The sequence below is a fragment of the Haliaeetus albicilla genome, chromosome 27 (assembly GCF_947461875.1).
Source record: "Haliaeetus albicilla chromosome 27, bHalAlb1.1, whole genome shotgun sequence".
Classification (NCBI taxonomy): Eukaryota; Metazoa; Chordata; class Aves; order Accipitriformes; family Accipitridae; genus Haliaeetus; species Haliaeetus albicilla.
Genome location: NC_091509.1, coordinates 22,368,265 through 22,388,817, shown reverse-complemented (window position 1 = coordinate 22,388,817; position 20,553 = coordinate 22,368,265). Strand labels below are relative to the sequence as shown.

Here is a 20,553-nt window from a genome sequence, read left to right as displayed (position 1 = left end):
CCAGCGCCGCGCTGGTCGGCGGGCTCCGCCGGTGCGAGCACAACACGGGCAACTCCGGCTTGCCGTACCGGCCAGGCCCCCGAGGCCCCGCCGCGCCCCCAGCCAGCAGGCCGGCGGCCCTGCCCCTGCTTGGCGCTGGCCCTGCAGCGGGGCTCTGCCTGCCCGGGGGGGGTCCGCGCATCGGGACGGCTCTGTTCCCGCCGAGCACGGCAGGGGAGCGGGACGGCAGGAGGCGGACAGGCGCACTGCCTCCCCGCCGGGTCGCGCTTCCTCCGCCCCGGCTGTCACAGGCGGCGGCGGGAGCCAGCGGCCTTCGCGCTACAAAAGGCCCGCGCCCGCAGCGCCCTCCCGCCTGCCCGCCCCTGCCGGGCCGCCACCGCCCCCCCCCGCCCGCCCGCCGCCTTGGTACAGCCCCGCCCCGCCCGGCCACCGCCCCGCCCGGCCACCGCCGCCTTGGTACAGCCTGGTCCCGCCCCGCCGCTGATGGGAGGGGCGTTGTGTCTCCCGTCAGGCGCGGCGGCCCAGCAGCATGGCGGTGAGTGCGGACGCGGAGCGAGAGCTCCGGGCTCGGCCCGGCGCGGTGGGTCCCGCTCTGGGGCCGCGGTTCGCGGTGGGGTGTGTGCGGCAGTGTCCGTCCGGGGGCCGCGGCCCCTTAGCGTGGGACCGGCCGCCTCCCGGCGCCGGTGGCCGGGCTCCCCGCGGTCCCCTCACCGCTAGCGGGGCCGTTCCGCTTCCCGGCGCGGTTCTGCGGTGTGTGGAGCTGCAGGAGAGCGATCCTGAGGGGCAGGCCTGCCCTCGGAGGGGTGGCGGTGGGGGCCTGGCCGTCTCTAGCTGTCTTTGGTTGTTTCCAAGTCGGGTCAGCCGCCGGTGCCGGTAGGCAGTATGTCTGGGCAGCTTACTCGGCTGACAGACGCTTCGAAAGCCCAAACGACTTTCAGCAGCTGGTTTCGTGGTTTTACAGATGGCATAACAATGAGTAAAATGGTGGAGCCACGCCAAGGTGAATGATGCAGTACCTCAGGAGAACAAGAGACTAGTGATTAGACTTCCTGGCATGAGTTAGAACCTTTCATTAAATTACCATAATATCTTTGCTTTTCTCTTAAAGGTGTTTTGAGGTTTGCTGTAGTACTTTTATTGTTAATCAGATTTATGTTTGCTTATGTGAGTAAAGGTAGGTTCAACTTCTGCCCCAAATACCTTAGTAGTGCCTTGATCTTGGGGGGAAAAAACCCAGACCCTCAAACTTTGTGAATGTCAAGCTTTAGGACTGTGGTATCTGTAGTGTGTGTATCCTTTAAGGCTTGCAATATGTTGTGTGAGAAAAGAATAAAGAGAGGGAATGTTTAACACTTAATGGTGGTGCTTAAACACCAGTGGAATTTACTTTACCTGAAGAACTCTCTTTGTGAACTACAGTTAGAGTCGACTTGTATGCCAGACTCTTCTGGTGTAGGAAGTACTATTCCTACTTAGTGTATAACAAGATGAAGAAACATTACATGGGGTTTATGAAGAGTCTGGAACAAAACCAGAATTCCATGGTGGTTTTTTTCACTTACAATTTATATCCACTCCTCTCTCCTCAATTCAGACACCTCTGAATTTGTTAAGTTATTGGTAAAACGTTCAGTTTGTTACTGTGTGTGTGTTATGTTGGCTACGATGGTCCTTTGCCTTGGCAAATGCTTTCCTTACAGATTTTAGATCTTGTCTCAGAAGGCTGAATCTCAAGGATACGCATTTACATGGCCTGATCATTGATCACGTTAATGATTCTTTGTTGTGAGATTATGCTGCAGTGTTATGGAGTCCAGAGAAATGCTTGCCTGTAACAAAAGGGGTTTAGGATTTGTCTATAATATGTTACGGTTCTGTATTTAGTAATCCATTCAGCCAGACTTTTCTTCTTTCCGTTTAACAGGAACGTAAAGGGACAGCAAAAGTCGATTTCCTGAAGAAAATTGAGAAAGAGGTCCAGCAAAAGTGGGATGATGAGCGAGTCTTTGAGATTGATGCTTCAGATAGGCAGAACCAAAAGAGGTATCATTACATTTTTTAACAGGTTGTGTCTTTAACTGCTTGAAATTTCTTTTCAGGGGAGCTTTTCTCCTTCAAAACCCAGGGGGGAAAAAAAGTGCCTCTTTTGAATGAATAGTGTTCTTGGATCACCTGGAGGTACTTGCTTATGCATTAAGTTGGCATTTCCATAGCTGACAACATAAAGCAGTGGTGTACATGTGTTGGGCAAGTTCCATTAGGATGAAAAAAGCCGCCTTCTCATTCCTTGGTAGTATCAGTACCCTCTGAGATTTTAAAAATGGATTCTCTTTGGTGACTTCTACTCTTGGACATGGAGGATACTTCTTAATGGGATGCCTGAGCCCTTACTAGTGGGAGGGCTTTTACCCTCCCAGTTAGAAAGGACCACTCCTTTCTCTGGAGGAAGGTGTGTACTTGCTCTGCTTCACTGAGAAAAGAAAATTATTAAACAAATATCTTGGGTCCTGGTGTAGGCCAACCTGTTTTACTTTGTGTAGAAGTGGATCAAGGCCAGGCATGTGATCATTACTGTTCCTCAGGTGAGGTGCTGTGATTTCTTTTCATACATGAACTGTATTGCAGAAGTTTGTCCCGCTACCTTGTTAGTCATAGACCTTCAGTTTGCACTTCTGTTGTGATCTGCAGCTCCAGCAAAATAAGTTCCAGGACTGAGTAAAGAGTGAAGGACCCAAACGGGTCAGAAGATTTGAATGCAAAATTAGGAGGTGTAATAAAAACTGTTGCGTGGGGGTGTTTTGCTCACACTGTAGAACTCCTTTTTCACTTAAAAGAAATGCAATCTGTGCTTTTAAGTATTTGCTATATTACAGGTTGAAATTTAAGGCTATAATTAATACTTAGTTTCTGACCGAAAATGAAAGTAGTAGGTCAGTTTTACTATATGGAGCGATTTAATATGAAATCTCAGTGTTTATCATGGTAACATGTGACCACCTTATAAATGGAGAAAAAGCTGCTTTGCTGAACTGATGTTCTTATACTTCTAGTTAAAATGCCAAGTATTTATTTCAGGGTTTTGTCTTCTATTTATTTTTATAAAATAGCTGATATTAGTAAAAGCTTCCTCAGAGGAGAGAGAGAGAGAGATGATGCTGGCAGAACGTTTCTGTGGTCAGTCCTTACGTAGTCACAGTGGGATTTCATCGTGTGCCAGGAGGAGGCTTTACTTACAGTGTTTTTTCTTGGATTGAGCTGGTAAAGCTCTACTATGATGTAGATGGAATTGCTGTAAGGGATCTCTGGCTATTCATGCAACGCTCAATCCTGGGAAAGTGATAGCAGGAATATCTGTATCATTATTAAAGATCACAGTTATTCAAAGAAAATGGGCCAGGAGAGATGTGGTTGGCCTTTTCCAAAACTCAGACTTAAAAAATTCTTTGATATAATTCCTGCTTGAACTAGAGGAGATTCCCTAGGAAAAAATCTAACCCTTATTTAAAAAGAATGGGATTCTACCACAGAACTTCTCAGGTTGTTTTAATGGGTAACACTGTTCCTGATTTATTTTTTTATTATCTAAAGTTTTTTATTAATTATGAAGTTCTCTGACTTCAGTTCCAGTCACTGCATTTGTTGTATTTCTGCTTCTTTGCTTGAAGCTTCCTCTGTTAATGTAATTTCACTGTGTTTCTAGAGGGACTGTGTCTGAACTGTCTCTTGTTTTCTGCTCTTTCCATGTAATAATGCCATTGGTAGGATTGCCTTTGTTTATTTTGTTAAAGAAAAAACTCTTTTGTTGACATCATCTTCATGTGTGAATCTGTACTGAGGTTTATCTGGGTTTTTCTTTTTTGGTATTTGCCTTTTCTAATTAATTTGAACTGCTGTGAATTTTACCGTGTTTTTCTTAGTTGTTAGTTAAGGAATTTTTTTTTTTATAGAGCATTCTGCTTTTAATTGGTGCTGGTTTTGGTCAACACAACATTTTGCTTTGATAGTGGCTTTCTGGTCTTACGGTGAAATATTCCTGAGCTGCTGTCTGTTGACTGTAGATGGTGCTTATTTCTTTGCTTAAATTTTCTCCCACCTGGTTGGTTTCATAATTGTTCTCAGCTTTCTGAAATTGGTTCTTCTAAAATGGCAGGCACGTGCAGCACTGGTTTGGTCTCTTGTTTGCTTTCCACATGGCAGATACAGTCTGCCGTAGTGCCTGAGCAGCTACCAAGCTCTAATGTTACGTTCCATCCCTTTATCTGTCACAACGGGCTTCCCTGGTGGTAGATGCAGTGCTGCTTGAGTGAACTGATGGGGGGACAGCTTCGGGCTTGCCTTGGTCACGCTTGCTCAGGACCGTAAGGGTGGCGGCCTGAGGAAGGGAGAGAGCAGAGCTGCTGGGGGGAAGCGCATTTCATGGGCGAAGGGAACGTACTGCGGCATTAAGAAAGACCATTTAACTCTTGGTTTTATTTCTGCCCTAGAGTAACCCCGAGAAACTTGTTTAAGACAGAACCTCTGGAAATGCTTAGCATGTGTGGGAGCATAATTCCTCTCAGATCAGTATGATCAATGCTCTTCGTAGAGAGGGGCTTCCTTGTGGAACAGCATTAGTCCTTTGGGTAGGTCTCTGACTGAAAAAGCAGTGACCTTGGCAATGTGAGGTTAGTTATTTCTTGTGTGGGAAAGTCAAACTCTAAACCAAGATAATAACTAAAGTGGTTTAACAGGTGGCAGCTTCCTAAATTGCAAGCAAACCAATTACTTGGCCTTTATTTATGCACGTTTATACATCAGTGGTAGTGTCTGAAGGGGAAAAGACAAGCAGGAAGTAGAGTGCAAAGGTGCAGGTAGAAATTTACAATGTCCTAAAGATCTAGAAATTATCTTAGCTGCTTTGAGAGGTCAGGTTACAACAACATAATATACTGTGCAACAATATATCCCTGTGAAATGAGTAATTATTTACAGTGTGCCACTAAAAAATCTGAACTCAGACAGTGGGAGATTAAATAACTGTGGGAGATTAATAACATAATTAATTGACTTTAAGCCTTTGCAGTAATTAATTTAGAGAAGCAGGATTAGAATTTCTTACCTTTGGGAAGATGTTATAGCTATTTGAAAGTTTCTTTGTGATGTCAAAACTATGTGGTTTTTTTCTTTTGTGGTGTGTGTTGATTTTTTTAAATTTTTTTTTTTTAAAGATGATAAAACCTTTTAGTATATCAGTTCTTTAAAATCAAAGACTCATGTTACTGGCAGGGAAAATATTATTTTAATGTCACTGTGGGCTGATAATAGCTGAACATATCAGTTAACTGTTTTGCTTGTGCATCTTCTGATGGTCATTTTAAAAGCTAATTACATGTTTTAATTCTTCGAATTTCTTCACAGCAAAGGAAAGTACTTTGTTACCTTTCCTTATCCCTACATGAATGGCCGCCTTCACCTGGGACACACATTTTCTTTATCTAAATGTGAGGTAAAAATTTTCTTTTGCTAATACCTTTAAATACTACTCTAGAACAAATGCTAATTTTGCAGTTAAATTTGGAACTAACAGAATGCCTTGTTAATTTATAGATTCAATAGTGAGTTATTCGAAGCTCCATTTTTTTTTCCCATATTTTCACTGGAAATATTACTGGTTGAAGAGAAATGCCACTCATCACTTTTTCTAGTTCTAGGGGACTAGACTCCAGGTGTTTCCTCTATTTGTTCTTTCAGATTTGCCAAGATTTTGAAGGATTGCTGCTAAATGGCACAAACTTAACAAGAAATCTTATTGTCCCTTTTGTTTGTGAATACCGTGCTGTGTTACCTGTGTGTTAACAGGTTTTAGGTACTAGCGGATAGGATTCCACAAAATCGATCTCTTCTTTGCACCCATTCTTCTCTAGTCAAAAACAACCCCCTGAAAATTAGGAAAGCTTGTACTTACGCAGCCAAGCAGCGGCAGACCTGATAACAAAACTTAGCTTCACCTTCTTTTCTGTTAATTAGCTTCCTAGATGTTGTTGACTGCATTCATCTGTCTTTCAGTAGTTTCATGTTAAAGAAGGAAGTGCACTTATTTTTTGGGAAGGGTGCTAGTTTAGCCTTATGCCGTTCTTGTTTCATCTGTTTCATTTTTTCACTTTATATAGTTTGCAGTTGGGTACCAGAGGCTAAAGGGAAAGAATTGCTTGTTTCCATTTGGTCTACACTGCACTGGGATGCCTATAAAGGTAAGATGTTTTGAGTTACTGAGGGCTTTTTCTAATGTTTTTTATACTTAAGACTTCTTAAAGCGTTGCTTACTGTCCATCCCAATCACCATGTTAATTTATTAAAAAATTCATCAAGACTGTGATTTGGAACCTGAATTTGTAGTAAAGATGTGTTGTGCTTGAGCTATACATTATTACTTTATAGAAAATGAAATGCTTTAAAACATAAGTTTACCTATTATATTTTTTCATTTGCAAAATGAAAATCCTCACTATAAACCTCTTCCTGCCACGGCAGGCATTCTTGAAGTTGCAAGGTCTCCTAGAATTCAGTGCAATGTCCAGAAAAAGTTTAAAGCATTATAGCGAAATGCAAAGTGTTATCAGTAAAAAGCACTCCTTAGCTGTGATTGAAGCAGTTGCCACAGAAAAGTGCTGATAGACCACCAATAACTCTATTTAGGCTTGTGCAGATAAGCTAAAAAGAGAAATGGAATTATATGGCTGTCCACCTGAATTTCCTGATGAGGAGGAAGAAGAGGAAGAAAATTCTGCTAAAAAAGAAGAAGAAATTATCATCAAAGACAAAGCGAAAGGCAAAAAGGTAAACTTTAAACAAAGATTTTCTGGATTGGTAGCTGTGCTCTTAAAGCTTCAAAGTATGCATTATGGGTTTTTCCTCCTTCACACTCAGAGAAACCTGTGATACAAATATTTTGATTGTTTTTTCCAAGATAGCTGGGTAATTTTAAGGTAGACTTGGAGAAAAATACGTCAACCGCATGGTTGCAGGATATCATTTTAATGCATGAAATCTTAATGGTGAGCTGGTGCACTATTTAACAGTTTCCTGAGAAAAATGGGATCATCCAGGGTAATATTCTGATTTTTTTCTTTTTTCTTTTTTTTTCTTTTTTTTTTTCTTCTGCACAAAGCATTCACAAACAAGTTGTAGGAATTAACCCTGCTTTCTCAGAGGTAGGGGATATATATACCTACTATGCTGATTATTGTCTTGTAAATTGGTATCTGGCCTATTCTGGCTAGATACGCTACTTAAAATCATCTGAACTATTTTGGCTTATCAGGTATTTAAATGAGATTTATGATTTTGGGAGTATCACAAAGCAAGGAAAAAAGTCACATCTAGGAAAAATTTAGAGATGTTCTTATGTATATTGTTTACGTATGCTAAAGGGTTTGTCACACTGGAAGCATTAGATCTGGGATTCTGTCTGCTCTACATCAACAGAAGATGTGATCTTGCCTACTCTTGTGGGTAGTAAGTTGCTGTTGGGTAGAGACATAAGATAGTTGAAGGAAAAAGTAATATGAGCAAAGTAACAGCAGAAAATGTTTTTGATACAAGGCTATAGTGCAGGACTGCTCCACCTTTTCATGGTGAAAACAGCCATTTTGTTTGACCAGGACCTTGGTGAACTGGTCATTTCTTGCCAGCTTGTCATGGCACACCCTTATGTATCAGATAGATCTAAGCATGTAACAGTTGAAAAGAGGAGGATTACTGTATGTACAGTTGAATACGAGCTAGGAAATAGTGTGGATCAGAAACTAATCATTAATCTTCACTGCTAGGGAAAGGATGCTGGAATACTTGTATTCTATATCTGGAAATAGAAATTGTAACATTAATAGAGAAAAATGTTCTCGAGCGTATAAAGCTATCGTGAATACAAGAACGTGCACTTTTTCCTAATCACAGTTGTCCTTTCAGAGCAAGGCTGCTGCCAAGACTGGCTCTTCCAAATACCAGTGGGGAATCATGAAGTCTTTGGGTCTTTCTGATGAAGAAGTAGTCAGTTTTTCTGAAGCTGAGCATTGGCTAGATTATTTCCCTCCCCTTGCTGTTCAGGATCTGAAAAGCATGGGATTGAAGGTAACTGTGTGAAATCTAAAACTCAATTATGCAAGCAGCCATACTTGTATTGTTATGTCCAGGAATATGCTGCCCCTCCTTTGAGAAGATTTTCTGCATAATACCAACATTATTCTAGAAGTGTTTCTGGTATTTATGAAATTACTCATTTAACATTTTAATAGTCTTGGGTGATAATTAAGGGCTTTATTATATGGGGCTTATACCCTATGCAATGATCACAACTGGAAAGAAGAATTGAATAAAGAAATTATGACTTTCACTTCTTCTTTCTGTATTAGATAACTGTTCAGTAGTCAGTATTGACAGTAGTTTTAGGAAGAGTAATGATGTGATATTAAATAAAGATACTTGTCCTACTGACAACAGATTTTTAAAAACGAAGAATGATAGAGATTATGAAACAAGGTAGTGCTGAAATTTAGCTTGAGTGGTTGATTAAAACTACTGCAAAATCTCTAAAATTCAGTCAGCGGATGGGGCCCTGAGTCTTTGATATCTCAGGTCTCAAAGGCCATGCACATACAGACTGCAGTTATGTTTTTAAGCATGCACACTTTGTGTGATATGTACTTGCATTCTCTTTTCAGAGAGAAACTTGTTTTTGTTTTTAAAATAATATTTTTGCTATTGTGAGGTTCCTTGAATTTCTTTATTGTATTTACTTACTGGAGACTCTTACACGTTTCCAGGTGGATTGGAGGCGTTCTTTCATTACTACAGATGTTAATCCTTACTATGATTCCTTTGTACGATGGCAATTTCTTACATTAAAGGAAAGAAATAAGATTAAGTTTGGGAAACGGTAAGCCTACCACTTAACTCTTGAGTTTATTGTGAATATGGATAAGCTCAGCTTTACTAAGGACAGAACCCTATGACACATTTCTAGAACGTGCTTATAACTCACATTAAACTAGAATCCTTTCATTTCAAATGCTCTACTAGGCAGGATGAAGTAGTGTGTTTATTGTGCTACCGAAGTGTATGAGATTGTGTTCCTGTTTTATTTTTTCCATGGACACCAACTCAAAGCAAAATATGGCCGATACTGAAAGCTCTTGCAAAAACTGGACGTTGACATTGGTGGAAATAGATTTACACGAATTTTGAAAATACCCTTAAGAGGTCTCTTTTTCATAAAGATTTTTTTTTCTTTTGGTCTACATATTATTGTATTTGCTACTAAATTAGAACATACCTTTTCTAGATACACAATTTATTCTCCAAAAGATGGACAGCCTTGCATGGATCATGACAGGCAAACAGGAGAGGTAATATTTTTAACTGTGATTTTTATGCATTGCTTACTCTTTTAAGTACTGAATGGAAAAATAAATTGTATGTTGGAGCGAAATGTATTTTGTACAGTTATTGGTTCTCAGTTGTCAGTACATGTAAAAACTGAACGAACTCTATTGAGAATATTTGTCTTGAACTATGGATAGTATTTTCAATTGTAGCTGTTTTCTGTGATTATTTGGCAATTTGTGCCAGCAGCATCACTACATCATATCATTATCTATCTGTTGAAACAAAACAAATAAGCTGTTATTAATTTATATATTGCTGAGATAGTGGCTATGATGAGTAAATTTTTGGATGTAGGAATAAAGTATAACCTCTCTCTCCAGTATGCATTTTAGTAAACAGTCATTTGGATCAATGGAAATATGACTGACTTTGAAGAAAGCATCAGTACCTTAAATAGTGCTTGGGTTAGCCTACTACAGACTGGGATTTATTTTCTTTACTGCTTGTGTCTGTCATGTATTGATTGCTGCATTGTTTATGTGAATTGTAGGGTGTCGGGCCTCAAGAATATACGCTAATAAAAATGAAGGTGTTAGATCCTTATCCCACGAAATTAAGGTAGGTCTTGAATTTGTAACGGCAAATAGGTTCTATCTTATGGCCAGAAGTGACCATTAAATTAGACAATCTGTTTTGCCTAATGCAGAATTTAATTTCACCCTGTTACTTCTGTCACTTCAAAGGCTTGGTCTCTGTTTTGAGCTGCTCTATTCACTAGTCTGTGTGGAGCTTGAATTAGGAAAAAAAAAAAAAAAAAAGAAAATCTCAAAACCCACAAAGAACTTAATGACCCACTTTCATACCTTAGGAAATGTTACTTAAAAGTTCATATTAGCTTAAAAGCATGTTCTGTATTATCCTAAATGTTTTTATTTTGGTGACTTATGAATTACTTTTTTCCCCCCAGTGGCCTAAGAGGAAAAAATATCTTCTTGGTGGCTGCTACGCTCAGACCAGAGACCATGTTTGGACAGACTAACTGCTGGGTTCGCCCAGATATGAAGTACATCGGCTTTGAAACTGTGAATGGGGATATTTTTATCTGTACCCAAAGAGCTGCCAGGAATATGTCCTACCAGGGCTTTACAAAAGATAATGGAGTCGTACCTGTTGTCAAGGAGCTGATGGGAGAAGTAAGCATCTTGCAGCTTGCTGGTCAGGCTTATCTATTCCTGTGAAGCTTATACTTACAAAGGTGATGATAGAATTCTATTTACAAAGGAAATATAGGAACTATTACAAAAATTTTGGAGTGTTTAGTGACTAAAAAAGCAAGCAGAAGACAGCTTCCTTGGCAGCTGAGCTGCAGCTACTACTGGGAGATTAAGCTGATGCACTTACCTGTGGACAAATGCATTACTATTGCCTTAGCATTATGTGATGCGTGAATGGTTTTAAGTGACATTTTTCTGCATGCTGGGAAGAGTGATGACTTCTCTACGAGGAATGGAAAGGACAGAAAAAAGTAATAGCTGGGAAGGGTTTTGTGAAAAAGGCTTTTTGTTGATGCTGACATTTCCATTACATCTTTGTGAATGAAGCTTTCTTATCTTAGTAGCTGAATATTAGTGGTTTTGATATTAGTTTTCCTTAACTTCTGTGCTTTGAGTAAAGTGTAGTTAGTGGCATTTGTTCATCCTAACAGAAAGCACCTTCTTGCTCTTTACATCACTCGATTTCCATTCACTAAAACTTGTCATCATCTTTCTTGATCCTGCTTTGAAGGATGAAGTAGAAAATACAGTTTTTGTTTCTTTGTTAGTAGACATGATGTGAATTCAAGCAGATTAGAGAGGTAGAAGACAACTGCAACATCTAGACTACCTCCTGTCAGTGCATAAATGGTCTTGATGAAATTCTTTTCCTGCCTTTGTTTAATCCGGCTTTTGACTCTAGCTTCTTAATTCTGCCTGTCTTGATGCTGATGTGCTTCAGATATTTGGAGACAAACTGTTCTGCTTACTGTCTTTCCAACTCTATACTTTAGTAGTTTTGCTTTCTCTATATTATCTGGTATCTGACTTTTCTACCAGTAAATAGTCCATATACTGTCTTAAGTGGTACATGCTTTCTTTTCCTGTGTAATTCCTCCTTGTCTTAACTATTTTTTTTTTCCAATTTATTTGTTTGTAATATGTAAGGAATGCCAGCAAATTTAAAGAATATCTGCCAGGAGAGCTTACACAGCTAGGCTGAAAAAGTGCTATTTATTGTAATGTTATTCCTTTGTCCCACATAGGAGATTCTTGGTGCTGCACTTTTGGCACCTCTCACCGCCTACAAAGTTATATATGCTCTTCCCATGCTCACAATCAAGGAAGATAAAGGTAACTTTACAACAGCATCTTGCCAAAGCCTGTTTGATGCACGCTGTGCATTCAATATGTGCTGGTTAATCTTTCTATCTGTTGTATCTTTTTCTTTGTCAAGGAACTGGAGTGGTAACAAGTGTTCCCTCTGATTCTCCGGATGACATTGCAGCCCTGAGAGATTTGAAAAAAAAACAGGTCAGTCTGTTAACTGAATTGCTTCTGTTTCTGTTTCCTTTCCATAGTGTGGAGGGTCAGAAGTGGATATCCAGTGGGTAAAATGAAACTCCCTTTGATTGGTGTTTTGCCATCTCTAACTTGAAATCAAAGTAGTTAAAAATAAATGAAGTTAAAACCAGCTGGGCTGGGACAGATGTTTATTCTCAGACTTCAAGAAGAGTTTTGGATGAGGATCATGTAACTTCTGCTGCATGTTAAGGTAGTGAAGAGTACCAGTGAAATAGAAATAAATTCCTGTTGTGGAATTGAGTTCCAGAAATGAGATTAAGACATCTGTATCAATTTGAAATGAGACTTAACATAGCTGTTGTTATTACAGCTTCAAGAGTACATCAGCGTCTAAAGAGCTATCCCTGGCTATTGAATTTCTGTCCAGCTCATTTTCAGAGTAGAGCAATATTGGTTTTTCCCCTCTTAAAAATGTGGACAGTTATGACAAACAATCACCTGAAAATGAGATGGGGATTAAACTCAGGTGTGAGAAATGGTGGGAAGGCAGGGAAGTGGCTTCGTCTGCTTTACAATAAAATATTATGTACAAAAGACCCTATGAATGGATAAAACCCTTTAAATCTAGAAGATTTTTCTTCTATCCATATTGCATTTTTTTTCTAACTTTCAAAGGCTTTGAGAGTGAAGTATGGCATCAAAGATGAAATGGTCCTGCCGTTTGAACCAGTAAGTACACCCAAATGTGTCCATCTGCAGTACACATGGCTTTGTATTAATGGATGAGAAATGTACCAAGAACTGTGCTTGCCTTTTCCAGATTTTCTATTTAAAGTCCTCAGCTGAAAGAGCTGAAAAGTTTAAAGTAAAGTTTGCATGTTTTGCTGTAGTTGTAATATTTGGCATGTTAGGGGTTGCAACCAAGGTTCGTTATTCTATGCTATACTTCAGAGATAAAGGAAAGTATTAATTTTTGTGGTAATTGCTATTTTGGAGAATGGGTTGCATCATTCTACTGATAACCTGTTGGTTGATTAAAACTTACAGCCTTAATGGGCAGATGATTATTCTATCTGTTCTTATGCAAAGAGTTAAAGTCCTTTACTATTAATGCAGACTCATGGCTGAATCAATTTTCATTAGAAAAACATAGGTTACAGGTAGAGCCTTCCCAATATTCTGCACTACCCTTGCTTCCGCGTGCTAGCTTTGGTAATGGTACAACTTGGTACTGGTGTCATGTCAGGAGACAAAACCAGGTTATTGCTTGTAGGAGGGCAGATCAGGAGTCACACTGGGGACTGCCAGGGATTTTTGATTTGATGAGTGGAATTGCAACAATACTTCATAACCTGATTAATATTAGATGCTGCAAATTTACAGACAGAGTAGCACGATGCAGTAGAAAGAAGTTTGACATAGACCTAGCACCTGCTTCTGCTGCCATTAGGGTTCTTTGGTTAATACTGCTTTTGCCCAAGATACCATGCACCACAAACACTTTCAGGTAACTAGTCACTGCCTTTTTTCCCCTTCATAATCTCTGGTTCAAACTCCTGTATCAGCCTAGGGACTGCAAACCAAGCAAAATATACTTGTCTCTGTTTTGTTCAATGCATCACTTCTAGTGAAACTTGTGAAATCTGGGAAGCAAATCTTTGTGTAGATTTTATGACATTGAGATAATTTGAACTGAATATCTGATGCTGTTTTGTTAATTCTCAGGTGCCCATCATTGAAATTCCAGGCTATGGCAACCTTTGTGCTCCATTAGTCTGTGATGAGCTTAAAATCCAGAGCCAGAATGACAGAGAGAAGCTTGCTGAGGCCAAGGAGAGAGTGTACCTGAAAGGATTTTATGAGGGAGTAAGTAATAAAAGATTTTCATGACTGTTATCTTGCTGAGTTTGATTAGGAGGAAAAAAAGTGGATAAAGATAGACAGTAAAAAGAAGGCTGCAAAAAGAGGGAGGGTTTTTTTTTGTTTAGGTTTCTCTTGCAGGCAGGTTCTGCGGTTGGAGGAGTTACGTAGAATTGAAAGAGAATGGAGGAACGTATGACTGCAAACTGAGATTTGTAATCTGATTTCCTAGCAAGTGATCACTTTCTGGGGAGTTGATCAATTTTGTTACAAGTATTGATTTGGAAACTGATATGAAGAGAACAATGTATTGGTATGGGTTTTTTGGGTGGTGTTTTTTTTTTTCTTTTTTTCCTCCTGTCTTTACTTGTGTGGTGGCTTACTGTGATGTATTCCTCAGCTATTTTCTTGTAAGCTGGCAACAATGTTTATTTCTGTCTGTGTTCGATTGCCTGCTGACATGTATACAAACTCATTTTGGGTAAAGATGACTGTATTTAATGAAAAAACTCCTTTATTCCTATTTTTTGCATGTCAAAGATTGCAGTAACTGCTACTTCTTTATGTTGATCTAAACAGCTATTGCACCTATTTCTTGTTAATTTAAAAAAAAAATCAAGTCCTGTGACCCATGTTTTACAGGTAATGTTGGTGGATGGATTCAAAGGACAAAAAGTTCAAGATGTCAAGAAACTTATTCAGAAGATGATGGTGGATAATGTATGTGGTAGTATGCACACAGCTTCTTCTAAGTGATCCATTTTGTCCTTTTCACAGTAGCTGAGTTGCTAAAGAAACCTTTCTGGTTTGGTTCTGCAGTCCTCTTAGTGGTGCTTTGGATCACTACAGAGTACGAAATACTGCTAAAAGAAGAACCTTGTGTTCTTGGACAAAGTGGGATGAATAACTTTAGAGACCTCTTATTCCCTGCTTCATCCCATCACCTTGTCTAGGAAATATTCTGGTCGTCTGATTTAATCTTTGATATGGTTGGGAAGATACTGAAAGTCTAGGATCTGAATTGTCAGTCTTTTTCAAGCCTGCCAATAAAGGATATCTGTGATGTGCAAACACCCCATTTGTGGGGCTCATCATGCAGAGAGGGAATAGTAGTAAATGAACAATGATCATGTCATCTCTTTAATAAGATTTTCCTGATGAGGACTGGAAGTGTGGGAGAAGCTTCAGTTATTTAGTCAATATTCCCTTGTTGTTGCAGCATTGTTATGTTCAGATTATAATATAATGCTTCATCCTGCATCAGAATATGTGGTTTGTAAAGGTAGAATTAAAGCTCATTGTTCTATTTTTCTTTACCTTCCCCACTCCCTCTGTCCCCCAGGGTTTTCTAGTAGCTGTTTTAATCACTAGGGGCGTAGTCAATGAGTAATATTTTGTGCTTCTGTCCTCCTTTTTGTCATGCATGGAGACATTCTTTACAAAATTATGTGAACTGATACCTCAGAGAAGTACATAGTCAATTGTTGCCCTCATTTTACTAAAGTGAATACTGCGGCAGAGAGCCTGTGCATTGATGAAAGCCATGCAATAAAAGCTGTAAAACAGATTGGAACAGAGAGGATGATTTTTAGTAAGATGTGAGGATTTTTCAAGACTTTGCTAAATACTTAAATCTTAGCTTTTATTGCCCTGTCCACTCTTAGGACGAAGCCATGATTTATATGGAACCTGAGAAACAAGTTATGTCGAGGTCTGCTGATGAATGTGTCGTGGCTCTTTGTGATCAGTGGTAAGGGAAGTAAAGCTGTAGTTATAAAGTTACTGCCAATGTGGGTTGCTTTATTACAATAAACTTTTCCTGACTGTAGGTATTTAGATTATGGTGAAGTGAACTGGAAGAAACAGGCATCAGAGTGCTTGAAACTTCTAGAGACGTAAGTTATAAAAGCGGATATAAAGGGGAGTGATCGTTTGCTACTGGTGGTGGTGGTCTAAGGGCTGAGAGGAGTAATAGCTTATTTCTTACAGGTTTTGTGAAGAGACTAGGAGAAATTTTGAAGCTGCTCTAGGCTGGCTACAAGAGCATGCATGCTCCAGGACATATGGCTTAGGTAGGCAAAACACTCCTTTTCTCACTCAGTGCTTCATGAGGATGGTACTCGTCACTTCGCTTGGAAGGCTTAAGTGCTATCTAGAATCCAAAATGGTATAGGTAAGTGTAGAACAGATTTAGCCAACTTGCATCTTGACCCAGCATCCCAGAGAAGGCACAGTTTCTTGAAAATGCATGTGGCCAGCGGTTATTTTATTTTTGCATTACTACAGTGATTCTGTGCAGCACCTCTTGTAGCTTTTTGCCTGGGCCATTGATTTGCAAGGGACCTCAGAAGAAGGAACTAATACCATTTCTTGGGTGTTCTTAAATTCTGACTAGCCTTCACTTTATGTAGCTTATGACGTGGGACAGCTGTTATAACTTCATTATAATACACAGCAAATGATCATGAGTTGAAATTTGTTTGACAGTTGTGCTAAGAAGCTGACTATAAAAATAGCAAGTATTTTCTCTTTAATAAAATTTTTAGATGCCTAAGTTGAATTTTTAAAAAAAGGATTTTTAAAAGCATAAGCATGAGTACTTTCGTGTATATATGTGTGTGTATATATATATGTTCCACTGAAAGTCATAAACTGCTTATCTATGCTTGAGTGTCATGCTTGTTAGTAGGCATGATTGTGACTGCATCTGATACCTGACTTCCATCTCTTCTAGGTACCCGGTTACCTTGGGATGAGCAGTGGCTGATAGAGTCTCTCTCTGACTCAACTATCTACATGGCCTATTACACAGTGGCCCATCTGTTACAGGGAGGTAACCTGAGGGGCCAAGGAGAATCTCCTCTAGGCATTGGGTAGGGAGAGTGAATCATTAAGTTTTCTTGTTTAATTGGGTGTGCTTATCTCCTGAATTGTTCTTGACAAAGACTTGCCAAGGAGGCTGATTCTTTGCTTTTGTGTTTAAAAAGCATCTTTGTTAAAACTTAACTGCTGTTAGCTAAGTTACAGCAAATCTGCAGAAGGGAAATAAGAAAAGAAAAAGGAGTATGGTGGCCAGAGAGAGAGGAGGAATGTCCCTGAAAGCAGAACTGTATGCAGAGTTATATTACCTTTTTTAATTGTTGTTTGACTTGCCTTGAAATGGTCCTTGCCAGGTGTTTTTGAGTGGTTGGTTTCGGTGGCTGCTGAAGTCTCTGCTTATTGAGACTGCTTTGCAACTATAAAGTGAGCATGATTAGCCCTTAGTTTTTGTCACTGTATTAAAGGTTCGTAACTCTCTTAGAAGCTTAGAACCGTCTTTTATGCACAACTCTTACATGGAAGCCTTCAAAGTAAGAGGCAGAAGGCATTTGTACCAAAATACCTCTGAAGACTGCTCTGTGACCTCTTGGTTGGAGTGGTGGTGGACTTTCAGTGACATATCAGAGAGATGAGATTTTTCAATTCCAGATGAGTTGTACTAAAACACTTCCAATCTTGCCTTGAATCTTATGCTCTAATTCTGCATGTTTTATGAACTATTTTCTGGAGTAGTTTACACACAGGAACTGGAACTTACCTTTTTTGATGCTATAACTAATCTGAAAAACATTTCCGAAGTAAAGATTCTTACAAAATGTTGTGGTTTAACCCCAGTCAGCAACTAAGCACCACGCACCCGCTTGCTCACTTCCCCCCCCACCCGGTGGGATGGGGGAGAGAACTGCGGAGGGGGGGGGAGTAAAACTCGTGGGTTGAGATAAGAACAGTTTAATAGGACAGAAAGGAAGAAAATAATAATGATAATAATAGCAATAGTAAAATGACAACAATAATAAAAGAATTGGAATGTACAAAACAAGTGATGCACAATGCAGTTGCTCACCACTCACCAACTGATGCCCAGTCAGTTCCCAAGCAGCAATCCCCACCCCCGGGCCAACTCCTCCCAGTTTATATACTGGGCATGATGTCACATGGTATGGAATATCTCTTTGGCCAGTTTGAGTCAGCTGCTCTGGCTGTGTCCCCTCCTAACTTCTTGTGCCCTTCCAGCCTTCTTGCTGGCTGGGCGTGAGAAGCTGAAAAATCGTTCACTTTTAGTCTAAACACTACTTAGCAACAACTGAAAACATCAGTGTGTTATCAACATCATTCTCATACTAAATCCAAAATGTAACACTATACTAGCTACTAGGAAGAAAATTAACTCTATCCCAGCCAAAACCAGGACACAAACAGAAATAGTTCTGAAAGACTTGGCAAAGCTTTCATTTTTGGCTCAAACCTCTCTAATTATAGAGAGGCTACCTGCATACCAGGCCTGTCTGGAAACAAACTTTGAAGTGAGCATCCTGAGCACTGAATTATAGATCTGATGTAATTAAGTACATACAATTAGAGTGTACTCTTACGTGAGCAGGTAACATCTTTCTTGTAGTGTTAGCAAACACTTTTTACTAAGACTTACTCTGTGTGGTAAAGGGGATTTATGATGTATCACATCAGTCACCATTTGGTTACAATGATCTCTGCCACCAAACAGGGAAGCTAAGTCACAGCACACCACAGTAATTTAAAGCATAGAACAGTAACTACCAGAACTAAACCAATAAACTGGTACACGTAAGACTTTATTCTAGACTGGTGGTACCGACTGTCATTTGAACTAGTTGTTTAATATGTACTAGAGGTACTTTGGATCCAGAATGCTTTTCTTCTCTGCATGATACGGGCCAAAGCACCTTAGTAGATGTTAACAAATAGTAAACTTTGATTTGCAATTATTTAATTTGAAATGTGTGCAGGTAGTATCTGGTGTACATCAGCGAAATTTTAGGGAGCTAGGAATAAAAATCTCTGTAGAAACAAGGATTTTTTTTTTAATGGAGGCCTGTGGCTGTGGAACTGTGGGTCTGAGTTGCATCTCATCAGTGTTTTCATTCAAAATTGTGGATTTTACCTCTAGTAATTGGTAAAAAGTGTCTTACAGTAAATGTTAATTTTGAATGGATTAATTCAAATGGGAAAAGACCACTAGTTTTTCCATGTAGGAGGTGACTTTGAATTGTACAGCAATTCCCTTGTACCCCTGCTCTTTTACTTTCATGGAAGCCAGAAGGAATGGCTCTATGACCCAGTGCAAGGGAGGGCAGGGAAACTTGTGTACTAGTAATAGGTTTTCAGTATGCAGTTAAGGTCACAAGTGCTGCTGTGGGTGTGGGGGGGTGGCATTTGGAAAAGAAATGAGCAGGTTTCCAGGACAGTCAAGATTATGCTTTAATTATTAATTACTTTTTCTTCATGGGAGTCTTCATGCTTTATTGGGAAATAGCAAAGGGCAGTTTAAGCAGGGCATGGCTTGAGCAGTTCTGAGTTCTGATTTTGTTTCTGATGTTGGACTTGCTCATCTGATCTTAGACAAAGTACCTGTATACTCTTTGTCCATGTTTGCTGTGCTTATCAAATGGAGCATGTTGTAAGAATGAATCAACAGTTTTAAGCTGTCTTATACAAAATGCTGTAGAGTGTAAGAGGAACTTTTAGTGACATCTCAATATGGGACTAATTCTGTGCAGGGCACATCAAATGAGCAAAGAAGTTTGGGATTACATCTTCTTCAAGGCAGCTCCGTTTCCTAAAACAGAGATTCCAAAAGAAAAGTTGGACAAGCTAAGGGAGGAGTTTGAATTTTGGTATCCTGTGGATCTCAGAGTTTCTGGCAAAGATCTTGTTCCAAATCATCTGTCGTACTACCTCTATAATCATGTGGCTATGTGGTCAGATCAAAGGTAAGTTTGGAGATAATGCAAAACCGGCATGCAGGAGATAAAGCTGGAGAGTTTGTAGTTCTGGTACATTTGCTAATGGCTTTTTTTGGACTGTACAACATTCAGAATTAGGTTGAAAATTTATTCTTTCATATTGCAGCTTTGTTACAGTTGTCTATAGTAGAAGTTATTGAGAAGGCTCTGTACCATTATTTTCCCTATTTTTTCTAGAATCCTTTAAAGATTTTAAGATGCAAGATTCTTACATACACATTCTAAAACATTATTTAAAGCAAAACTGGAATCTAACTGCATAATATAACTTTAGTTGACTTGCTGAAATCCTGTCTGTTCTAAACACTGGAATTCTAGCAAGTAGCGTAATTGACTTGGCAGTTTCAATCAGCTTTAGAGCAAACCTAAGGATTTATATGTCCTAACTAAACAATATGTTGGCTTGGTGCTTCTTTAGAGGGTATGTGTAAAAAACATACTGAAACAGCGTTGGTGTATCTTTAGGGTTTTTTTCCTCCTTTGGGAGTGGAGAGAATACTACGTAGCAGCATCTAGAGCTAAATCCAAATGCAGGTGATGTTGGAATTATGGTGTTTGATGCTGTTTTTAATTTGTTTTAGCTGCCTATGGAGGCATGAAATGCTCAGTTAGGTAGCCACATGAAAAAGCAAATGTGTGAAAGCGGAGAACAAATTTTAACTTTAGCTTTCATTGGCCTCTCTTATAAAAGTCAAATGTCTTCTGTAAATATATCCTCCTGTGGATTTTCCAGTGTTGAATTGTATTCCTGTGCTGGGGTTTTAAGTGACTTTATTATCATTAAGTTTTCTTAATTACTTCTTGAGGATCATTAAAATAGTGTATATATATTCCCATGGACTATGCAGTACAGGTTGAGAATCTTTGCTGATCACATGGTGCTTTTAGAAGGATGTAGTTCTGTGCATGAAGATACTATGTTTGCATTCTCTTGAACCTCTGTTTAAGAG

General features: G+C 39.5%; 1 protein-coding gene across 2 annotated transcripts in view; it reads left to right on the top strand.

Annotated features, from left to right (window-relative positions):
- LARS1 (leucyl-tRNA synthetase 1) overlaps positions 1-20,553 on the top strand; it is a 349,414-nt gene that overhangs the window by 314,971 nt on the left and 13,890 nt on the right. The window contains exons 1-20 of one of the 2 annotated variants that reach the window (XM_069773114.1): positions 462-535; positions 1,925-2,043; positions 5,398-5,485; positions 6,150-6,230; positions 6,676-6,816; positions 7,948-8,109; positions 8,802-8,914; positions 9,320-9,383; positions 9,914-9,981; positions 10,331-10,556; positions 11,663-11,750; positions 11,854-11,930; positions 12,597-12,650; positions 13,647-13,787; positions 14,424-14,501; positions 15,446-15,531; positions 15,611-15,676; positions 15,771-15,853; positions 16,516-16,654; positions 19,358-19,570. In XM_069773114.1, coding sequence (XP_069629215.1) covers positions 530-535; positions 1,925-2,043; positions 5,398-5,485; positions 6,150-6,230; positions 6,676-6,816; positions 7,948-8,109; positions 8,802-8,914; positions 9,320-9,383; positions 9,914-9,981; positions 10,331-10,556; positions 11,663-11,750; positions 11,854-11,930; positions 12,597-12,650; positions 13,647-13,787; positions 14,424-14,501; positions 15,446-15,531; positions 15,611-15,676; positions 15,771-15,853; positions 16,516-16,654; positions 19,358-19,570 — 2,093 coding nt within the window. In that variant the 5' untranslated portion in view covers positions 462-529. Of the gene's footprint in view, positions 1-461; positions 536-1,923; positions 2,044-5,397; positions 5,486-6,149; positions 6,231-6,675; positions 6,817-7,947; positions 8,110-8,801; positions 8,915-9,319; positions 9,384-9,913; positions 9,982-10,330; positions 10,557-11,662; positions 11,751-11,853; positions 11,931-12,596; positions 12,651-13,646; positions 13,788-14,423; positions 14,502-15,445; positions 15,532-15,610; positions 15,677-15,770; positions 15,854-16,515; positions 16,655-19,357; positions 19,571-20,553 lie in introns of those variants that run through there. The other variant, XM_069773113.1, reaches the window with a different exon arrangement.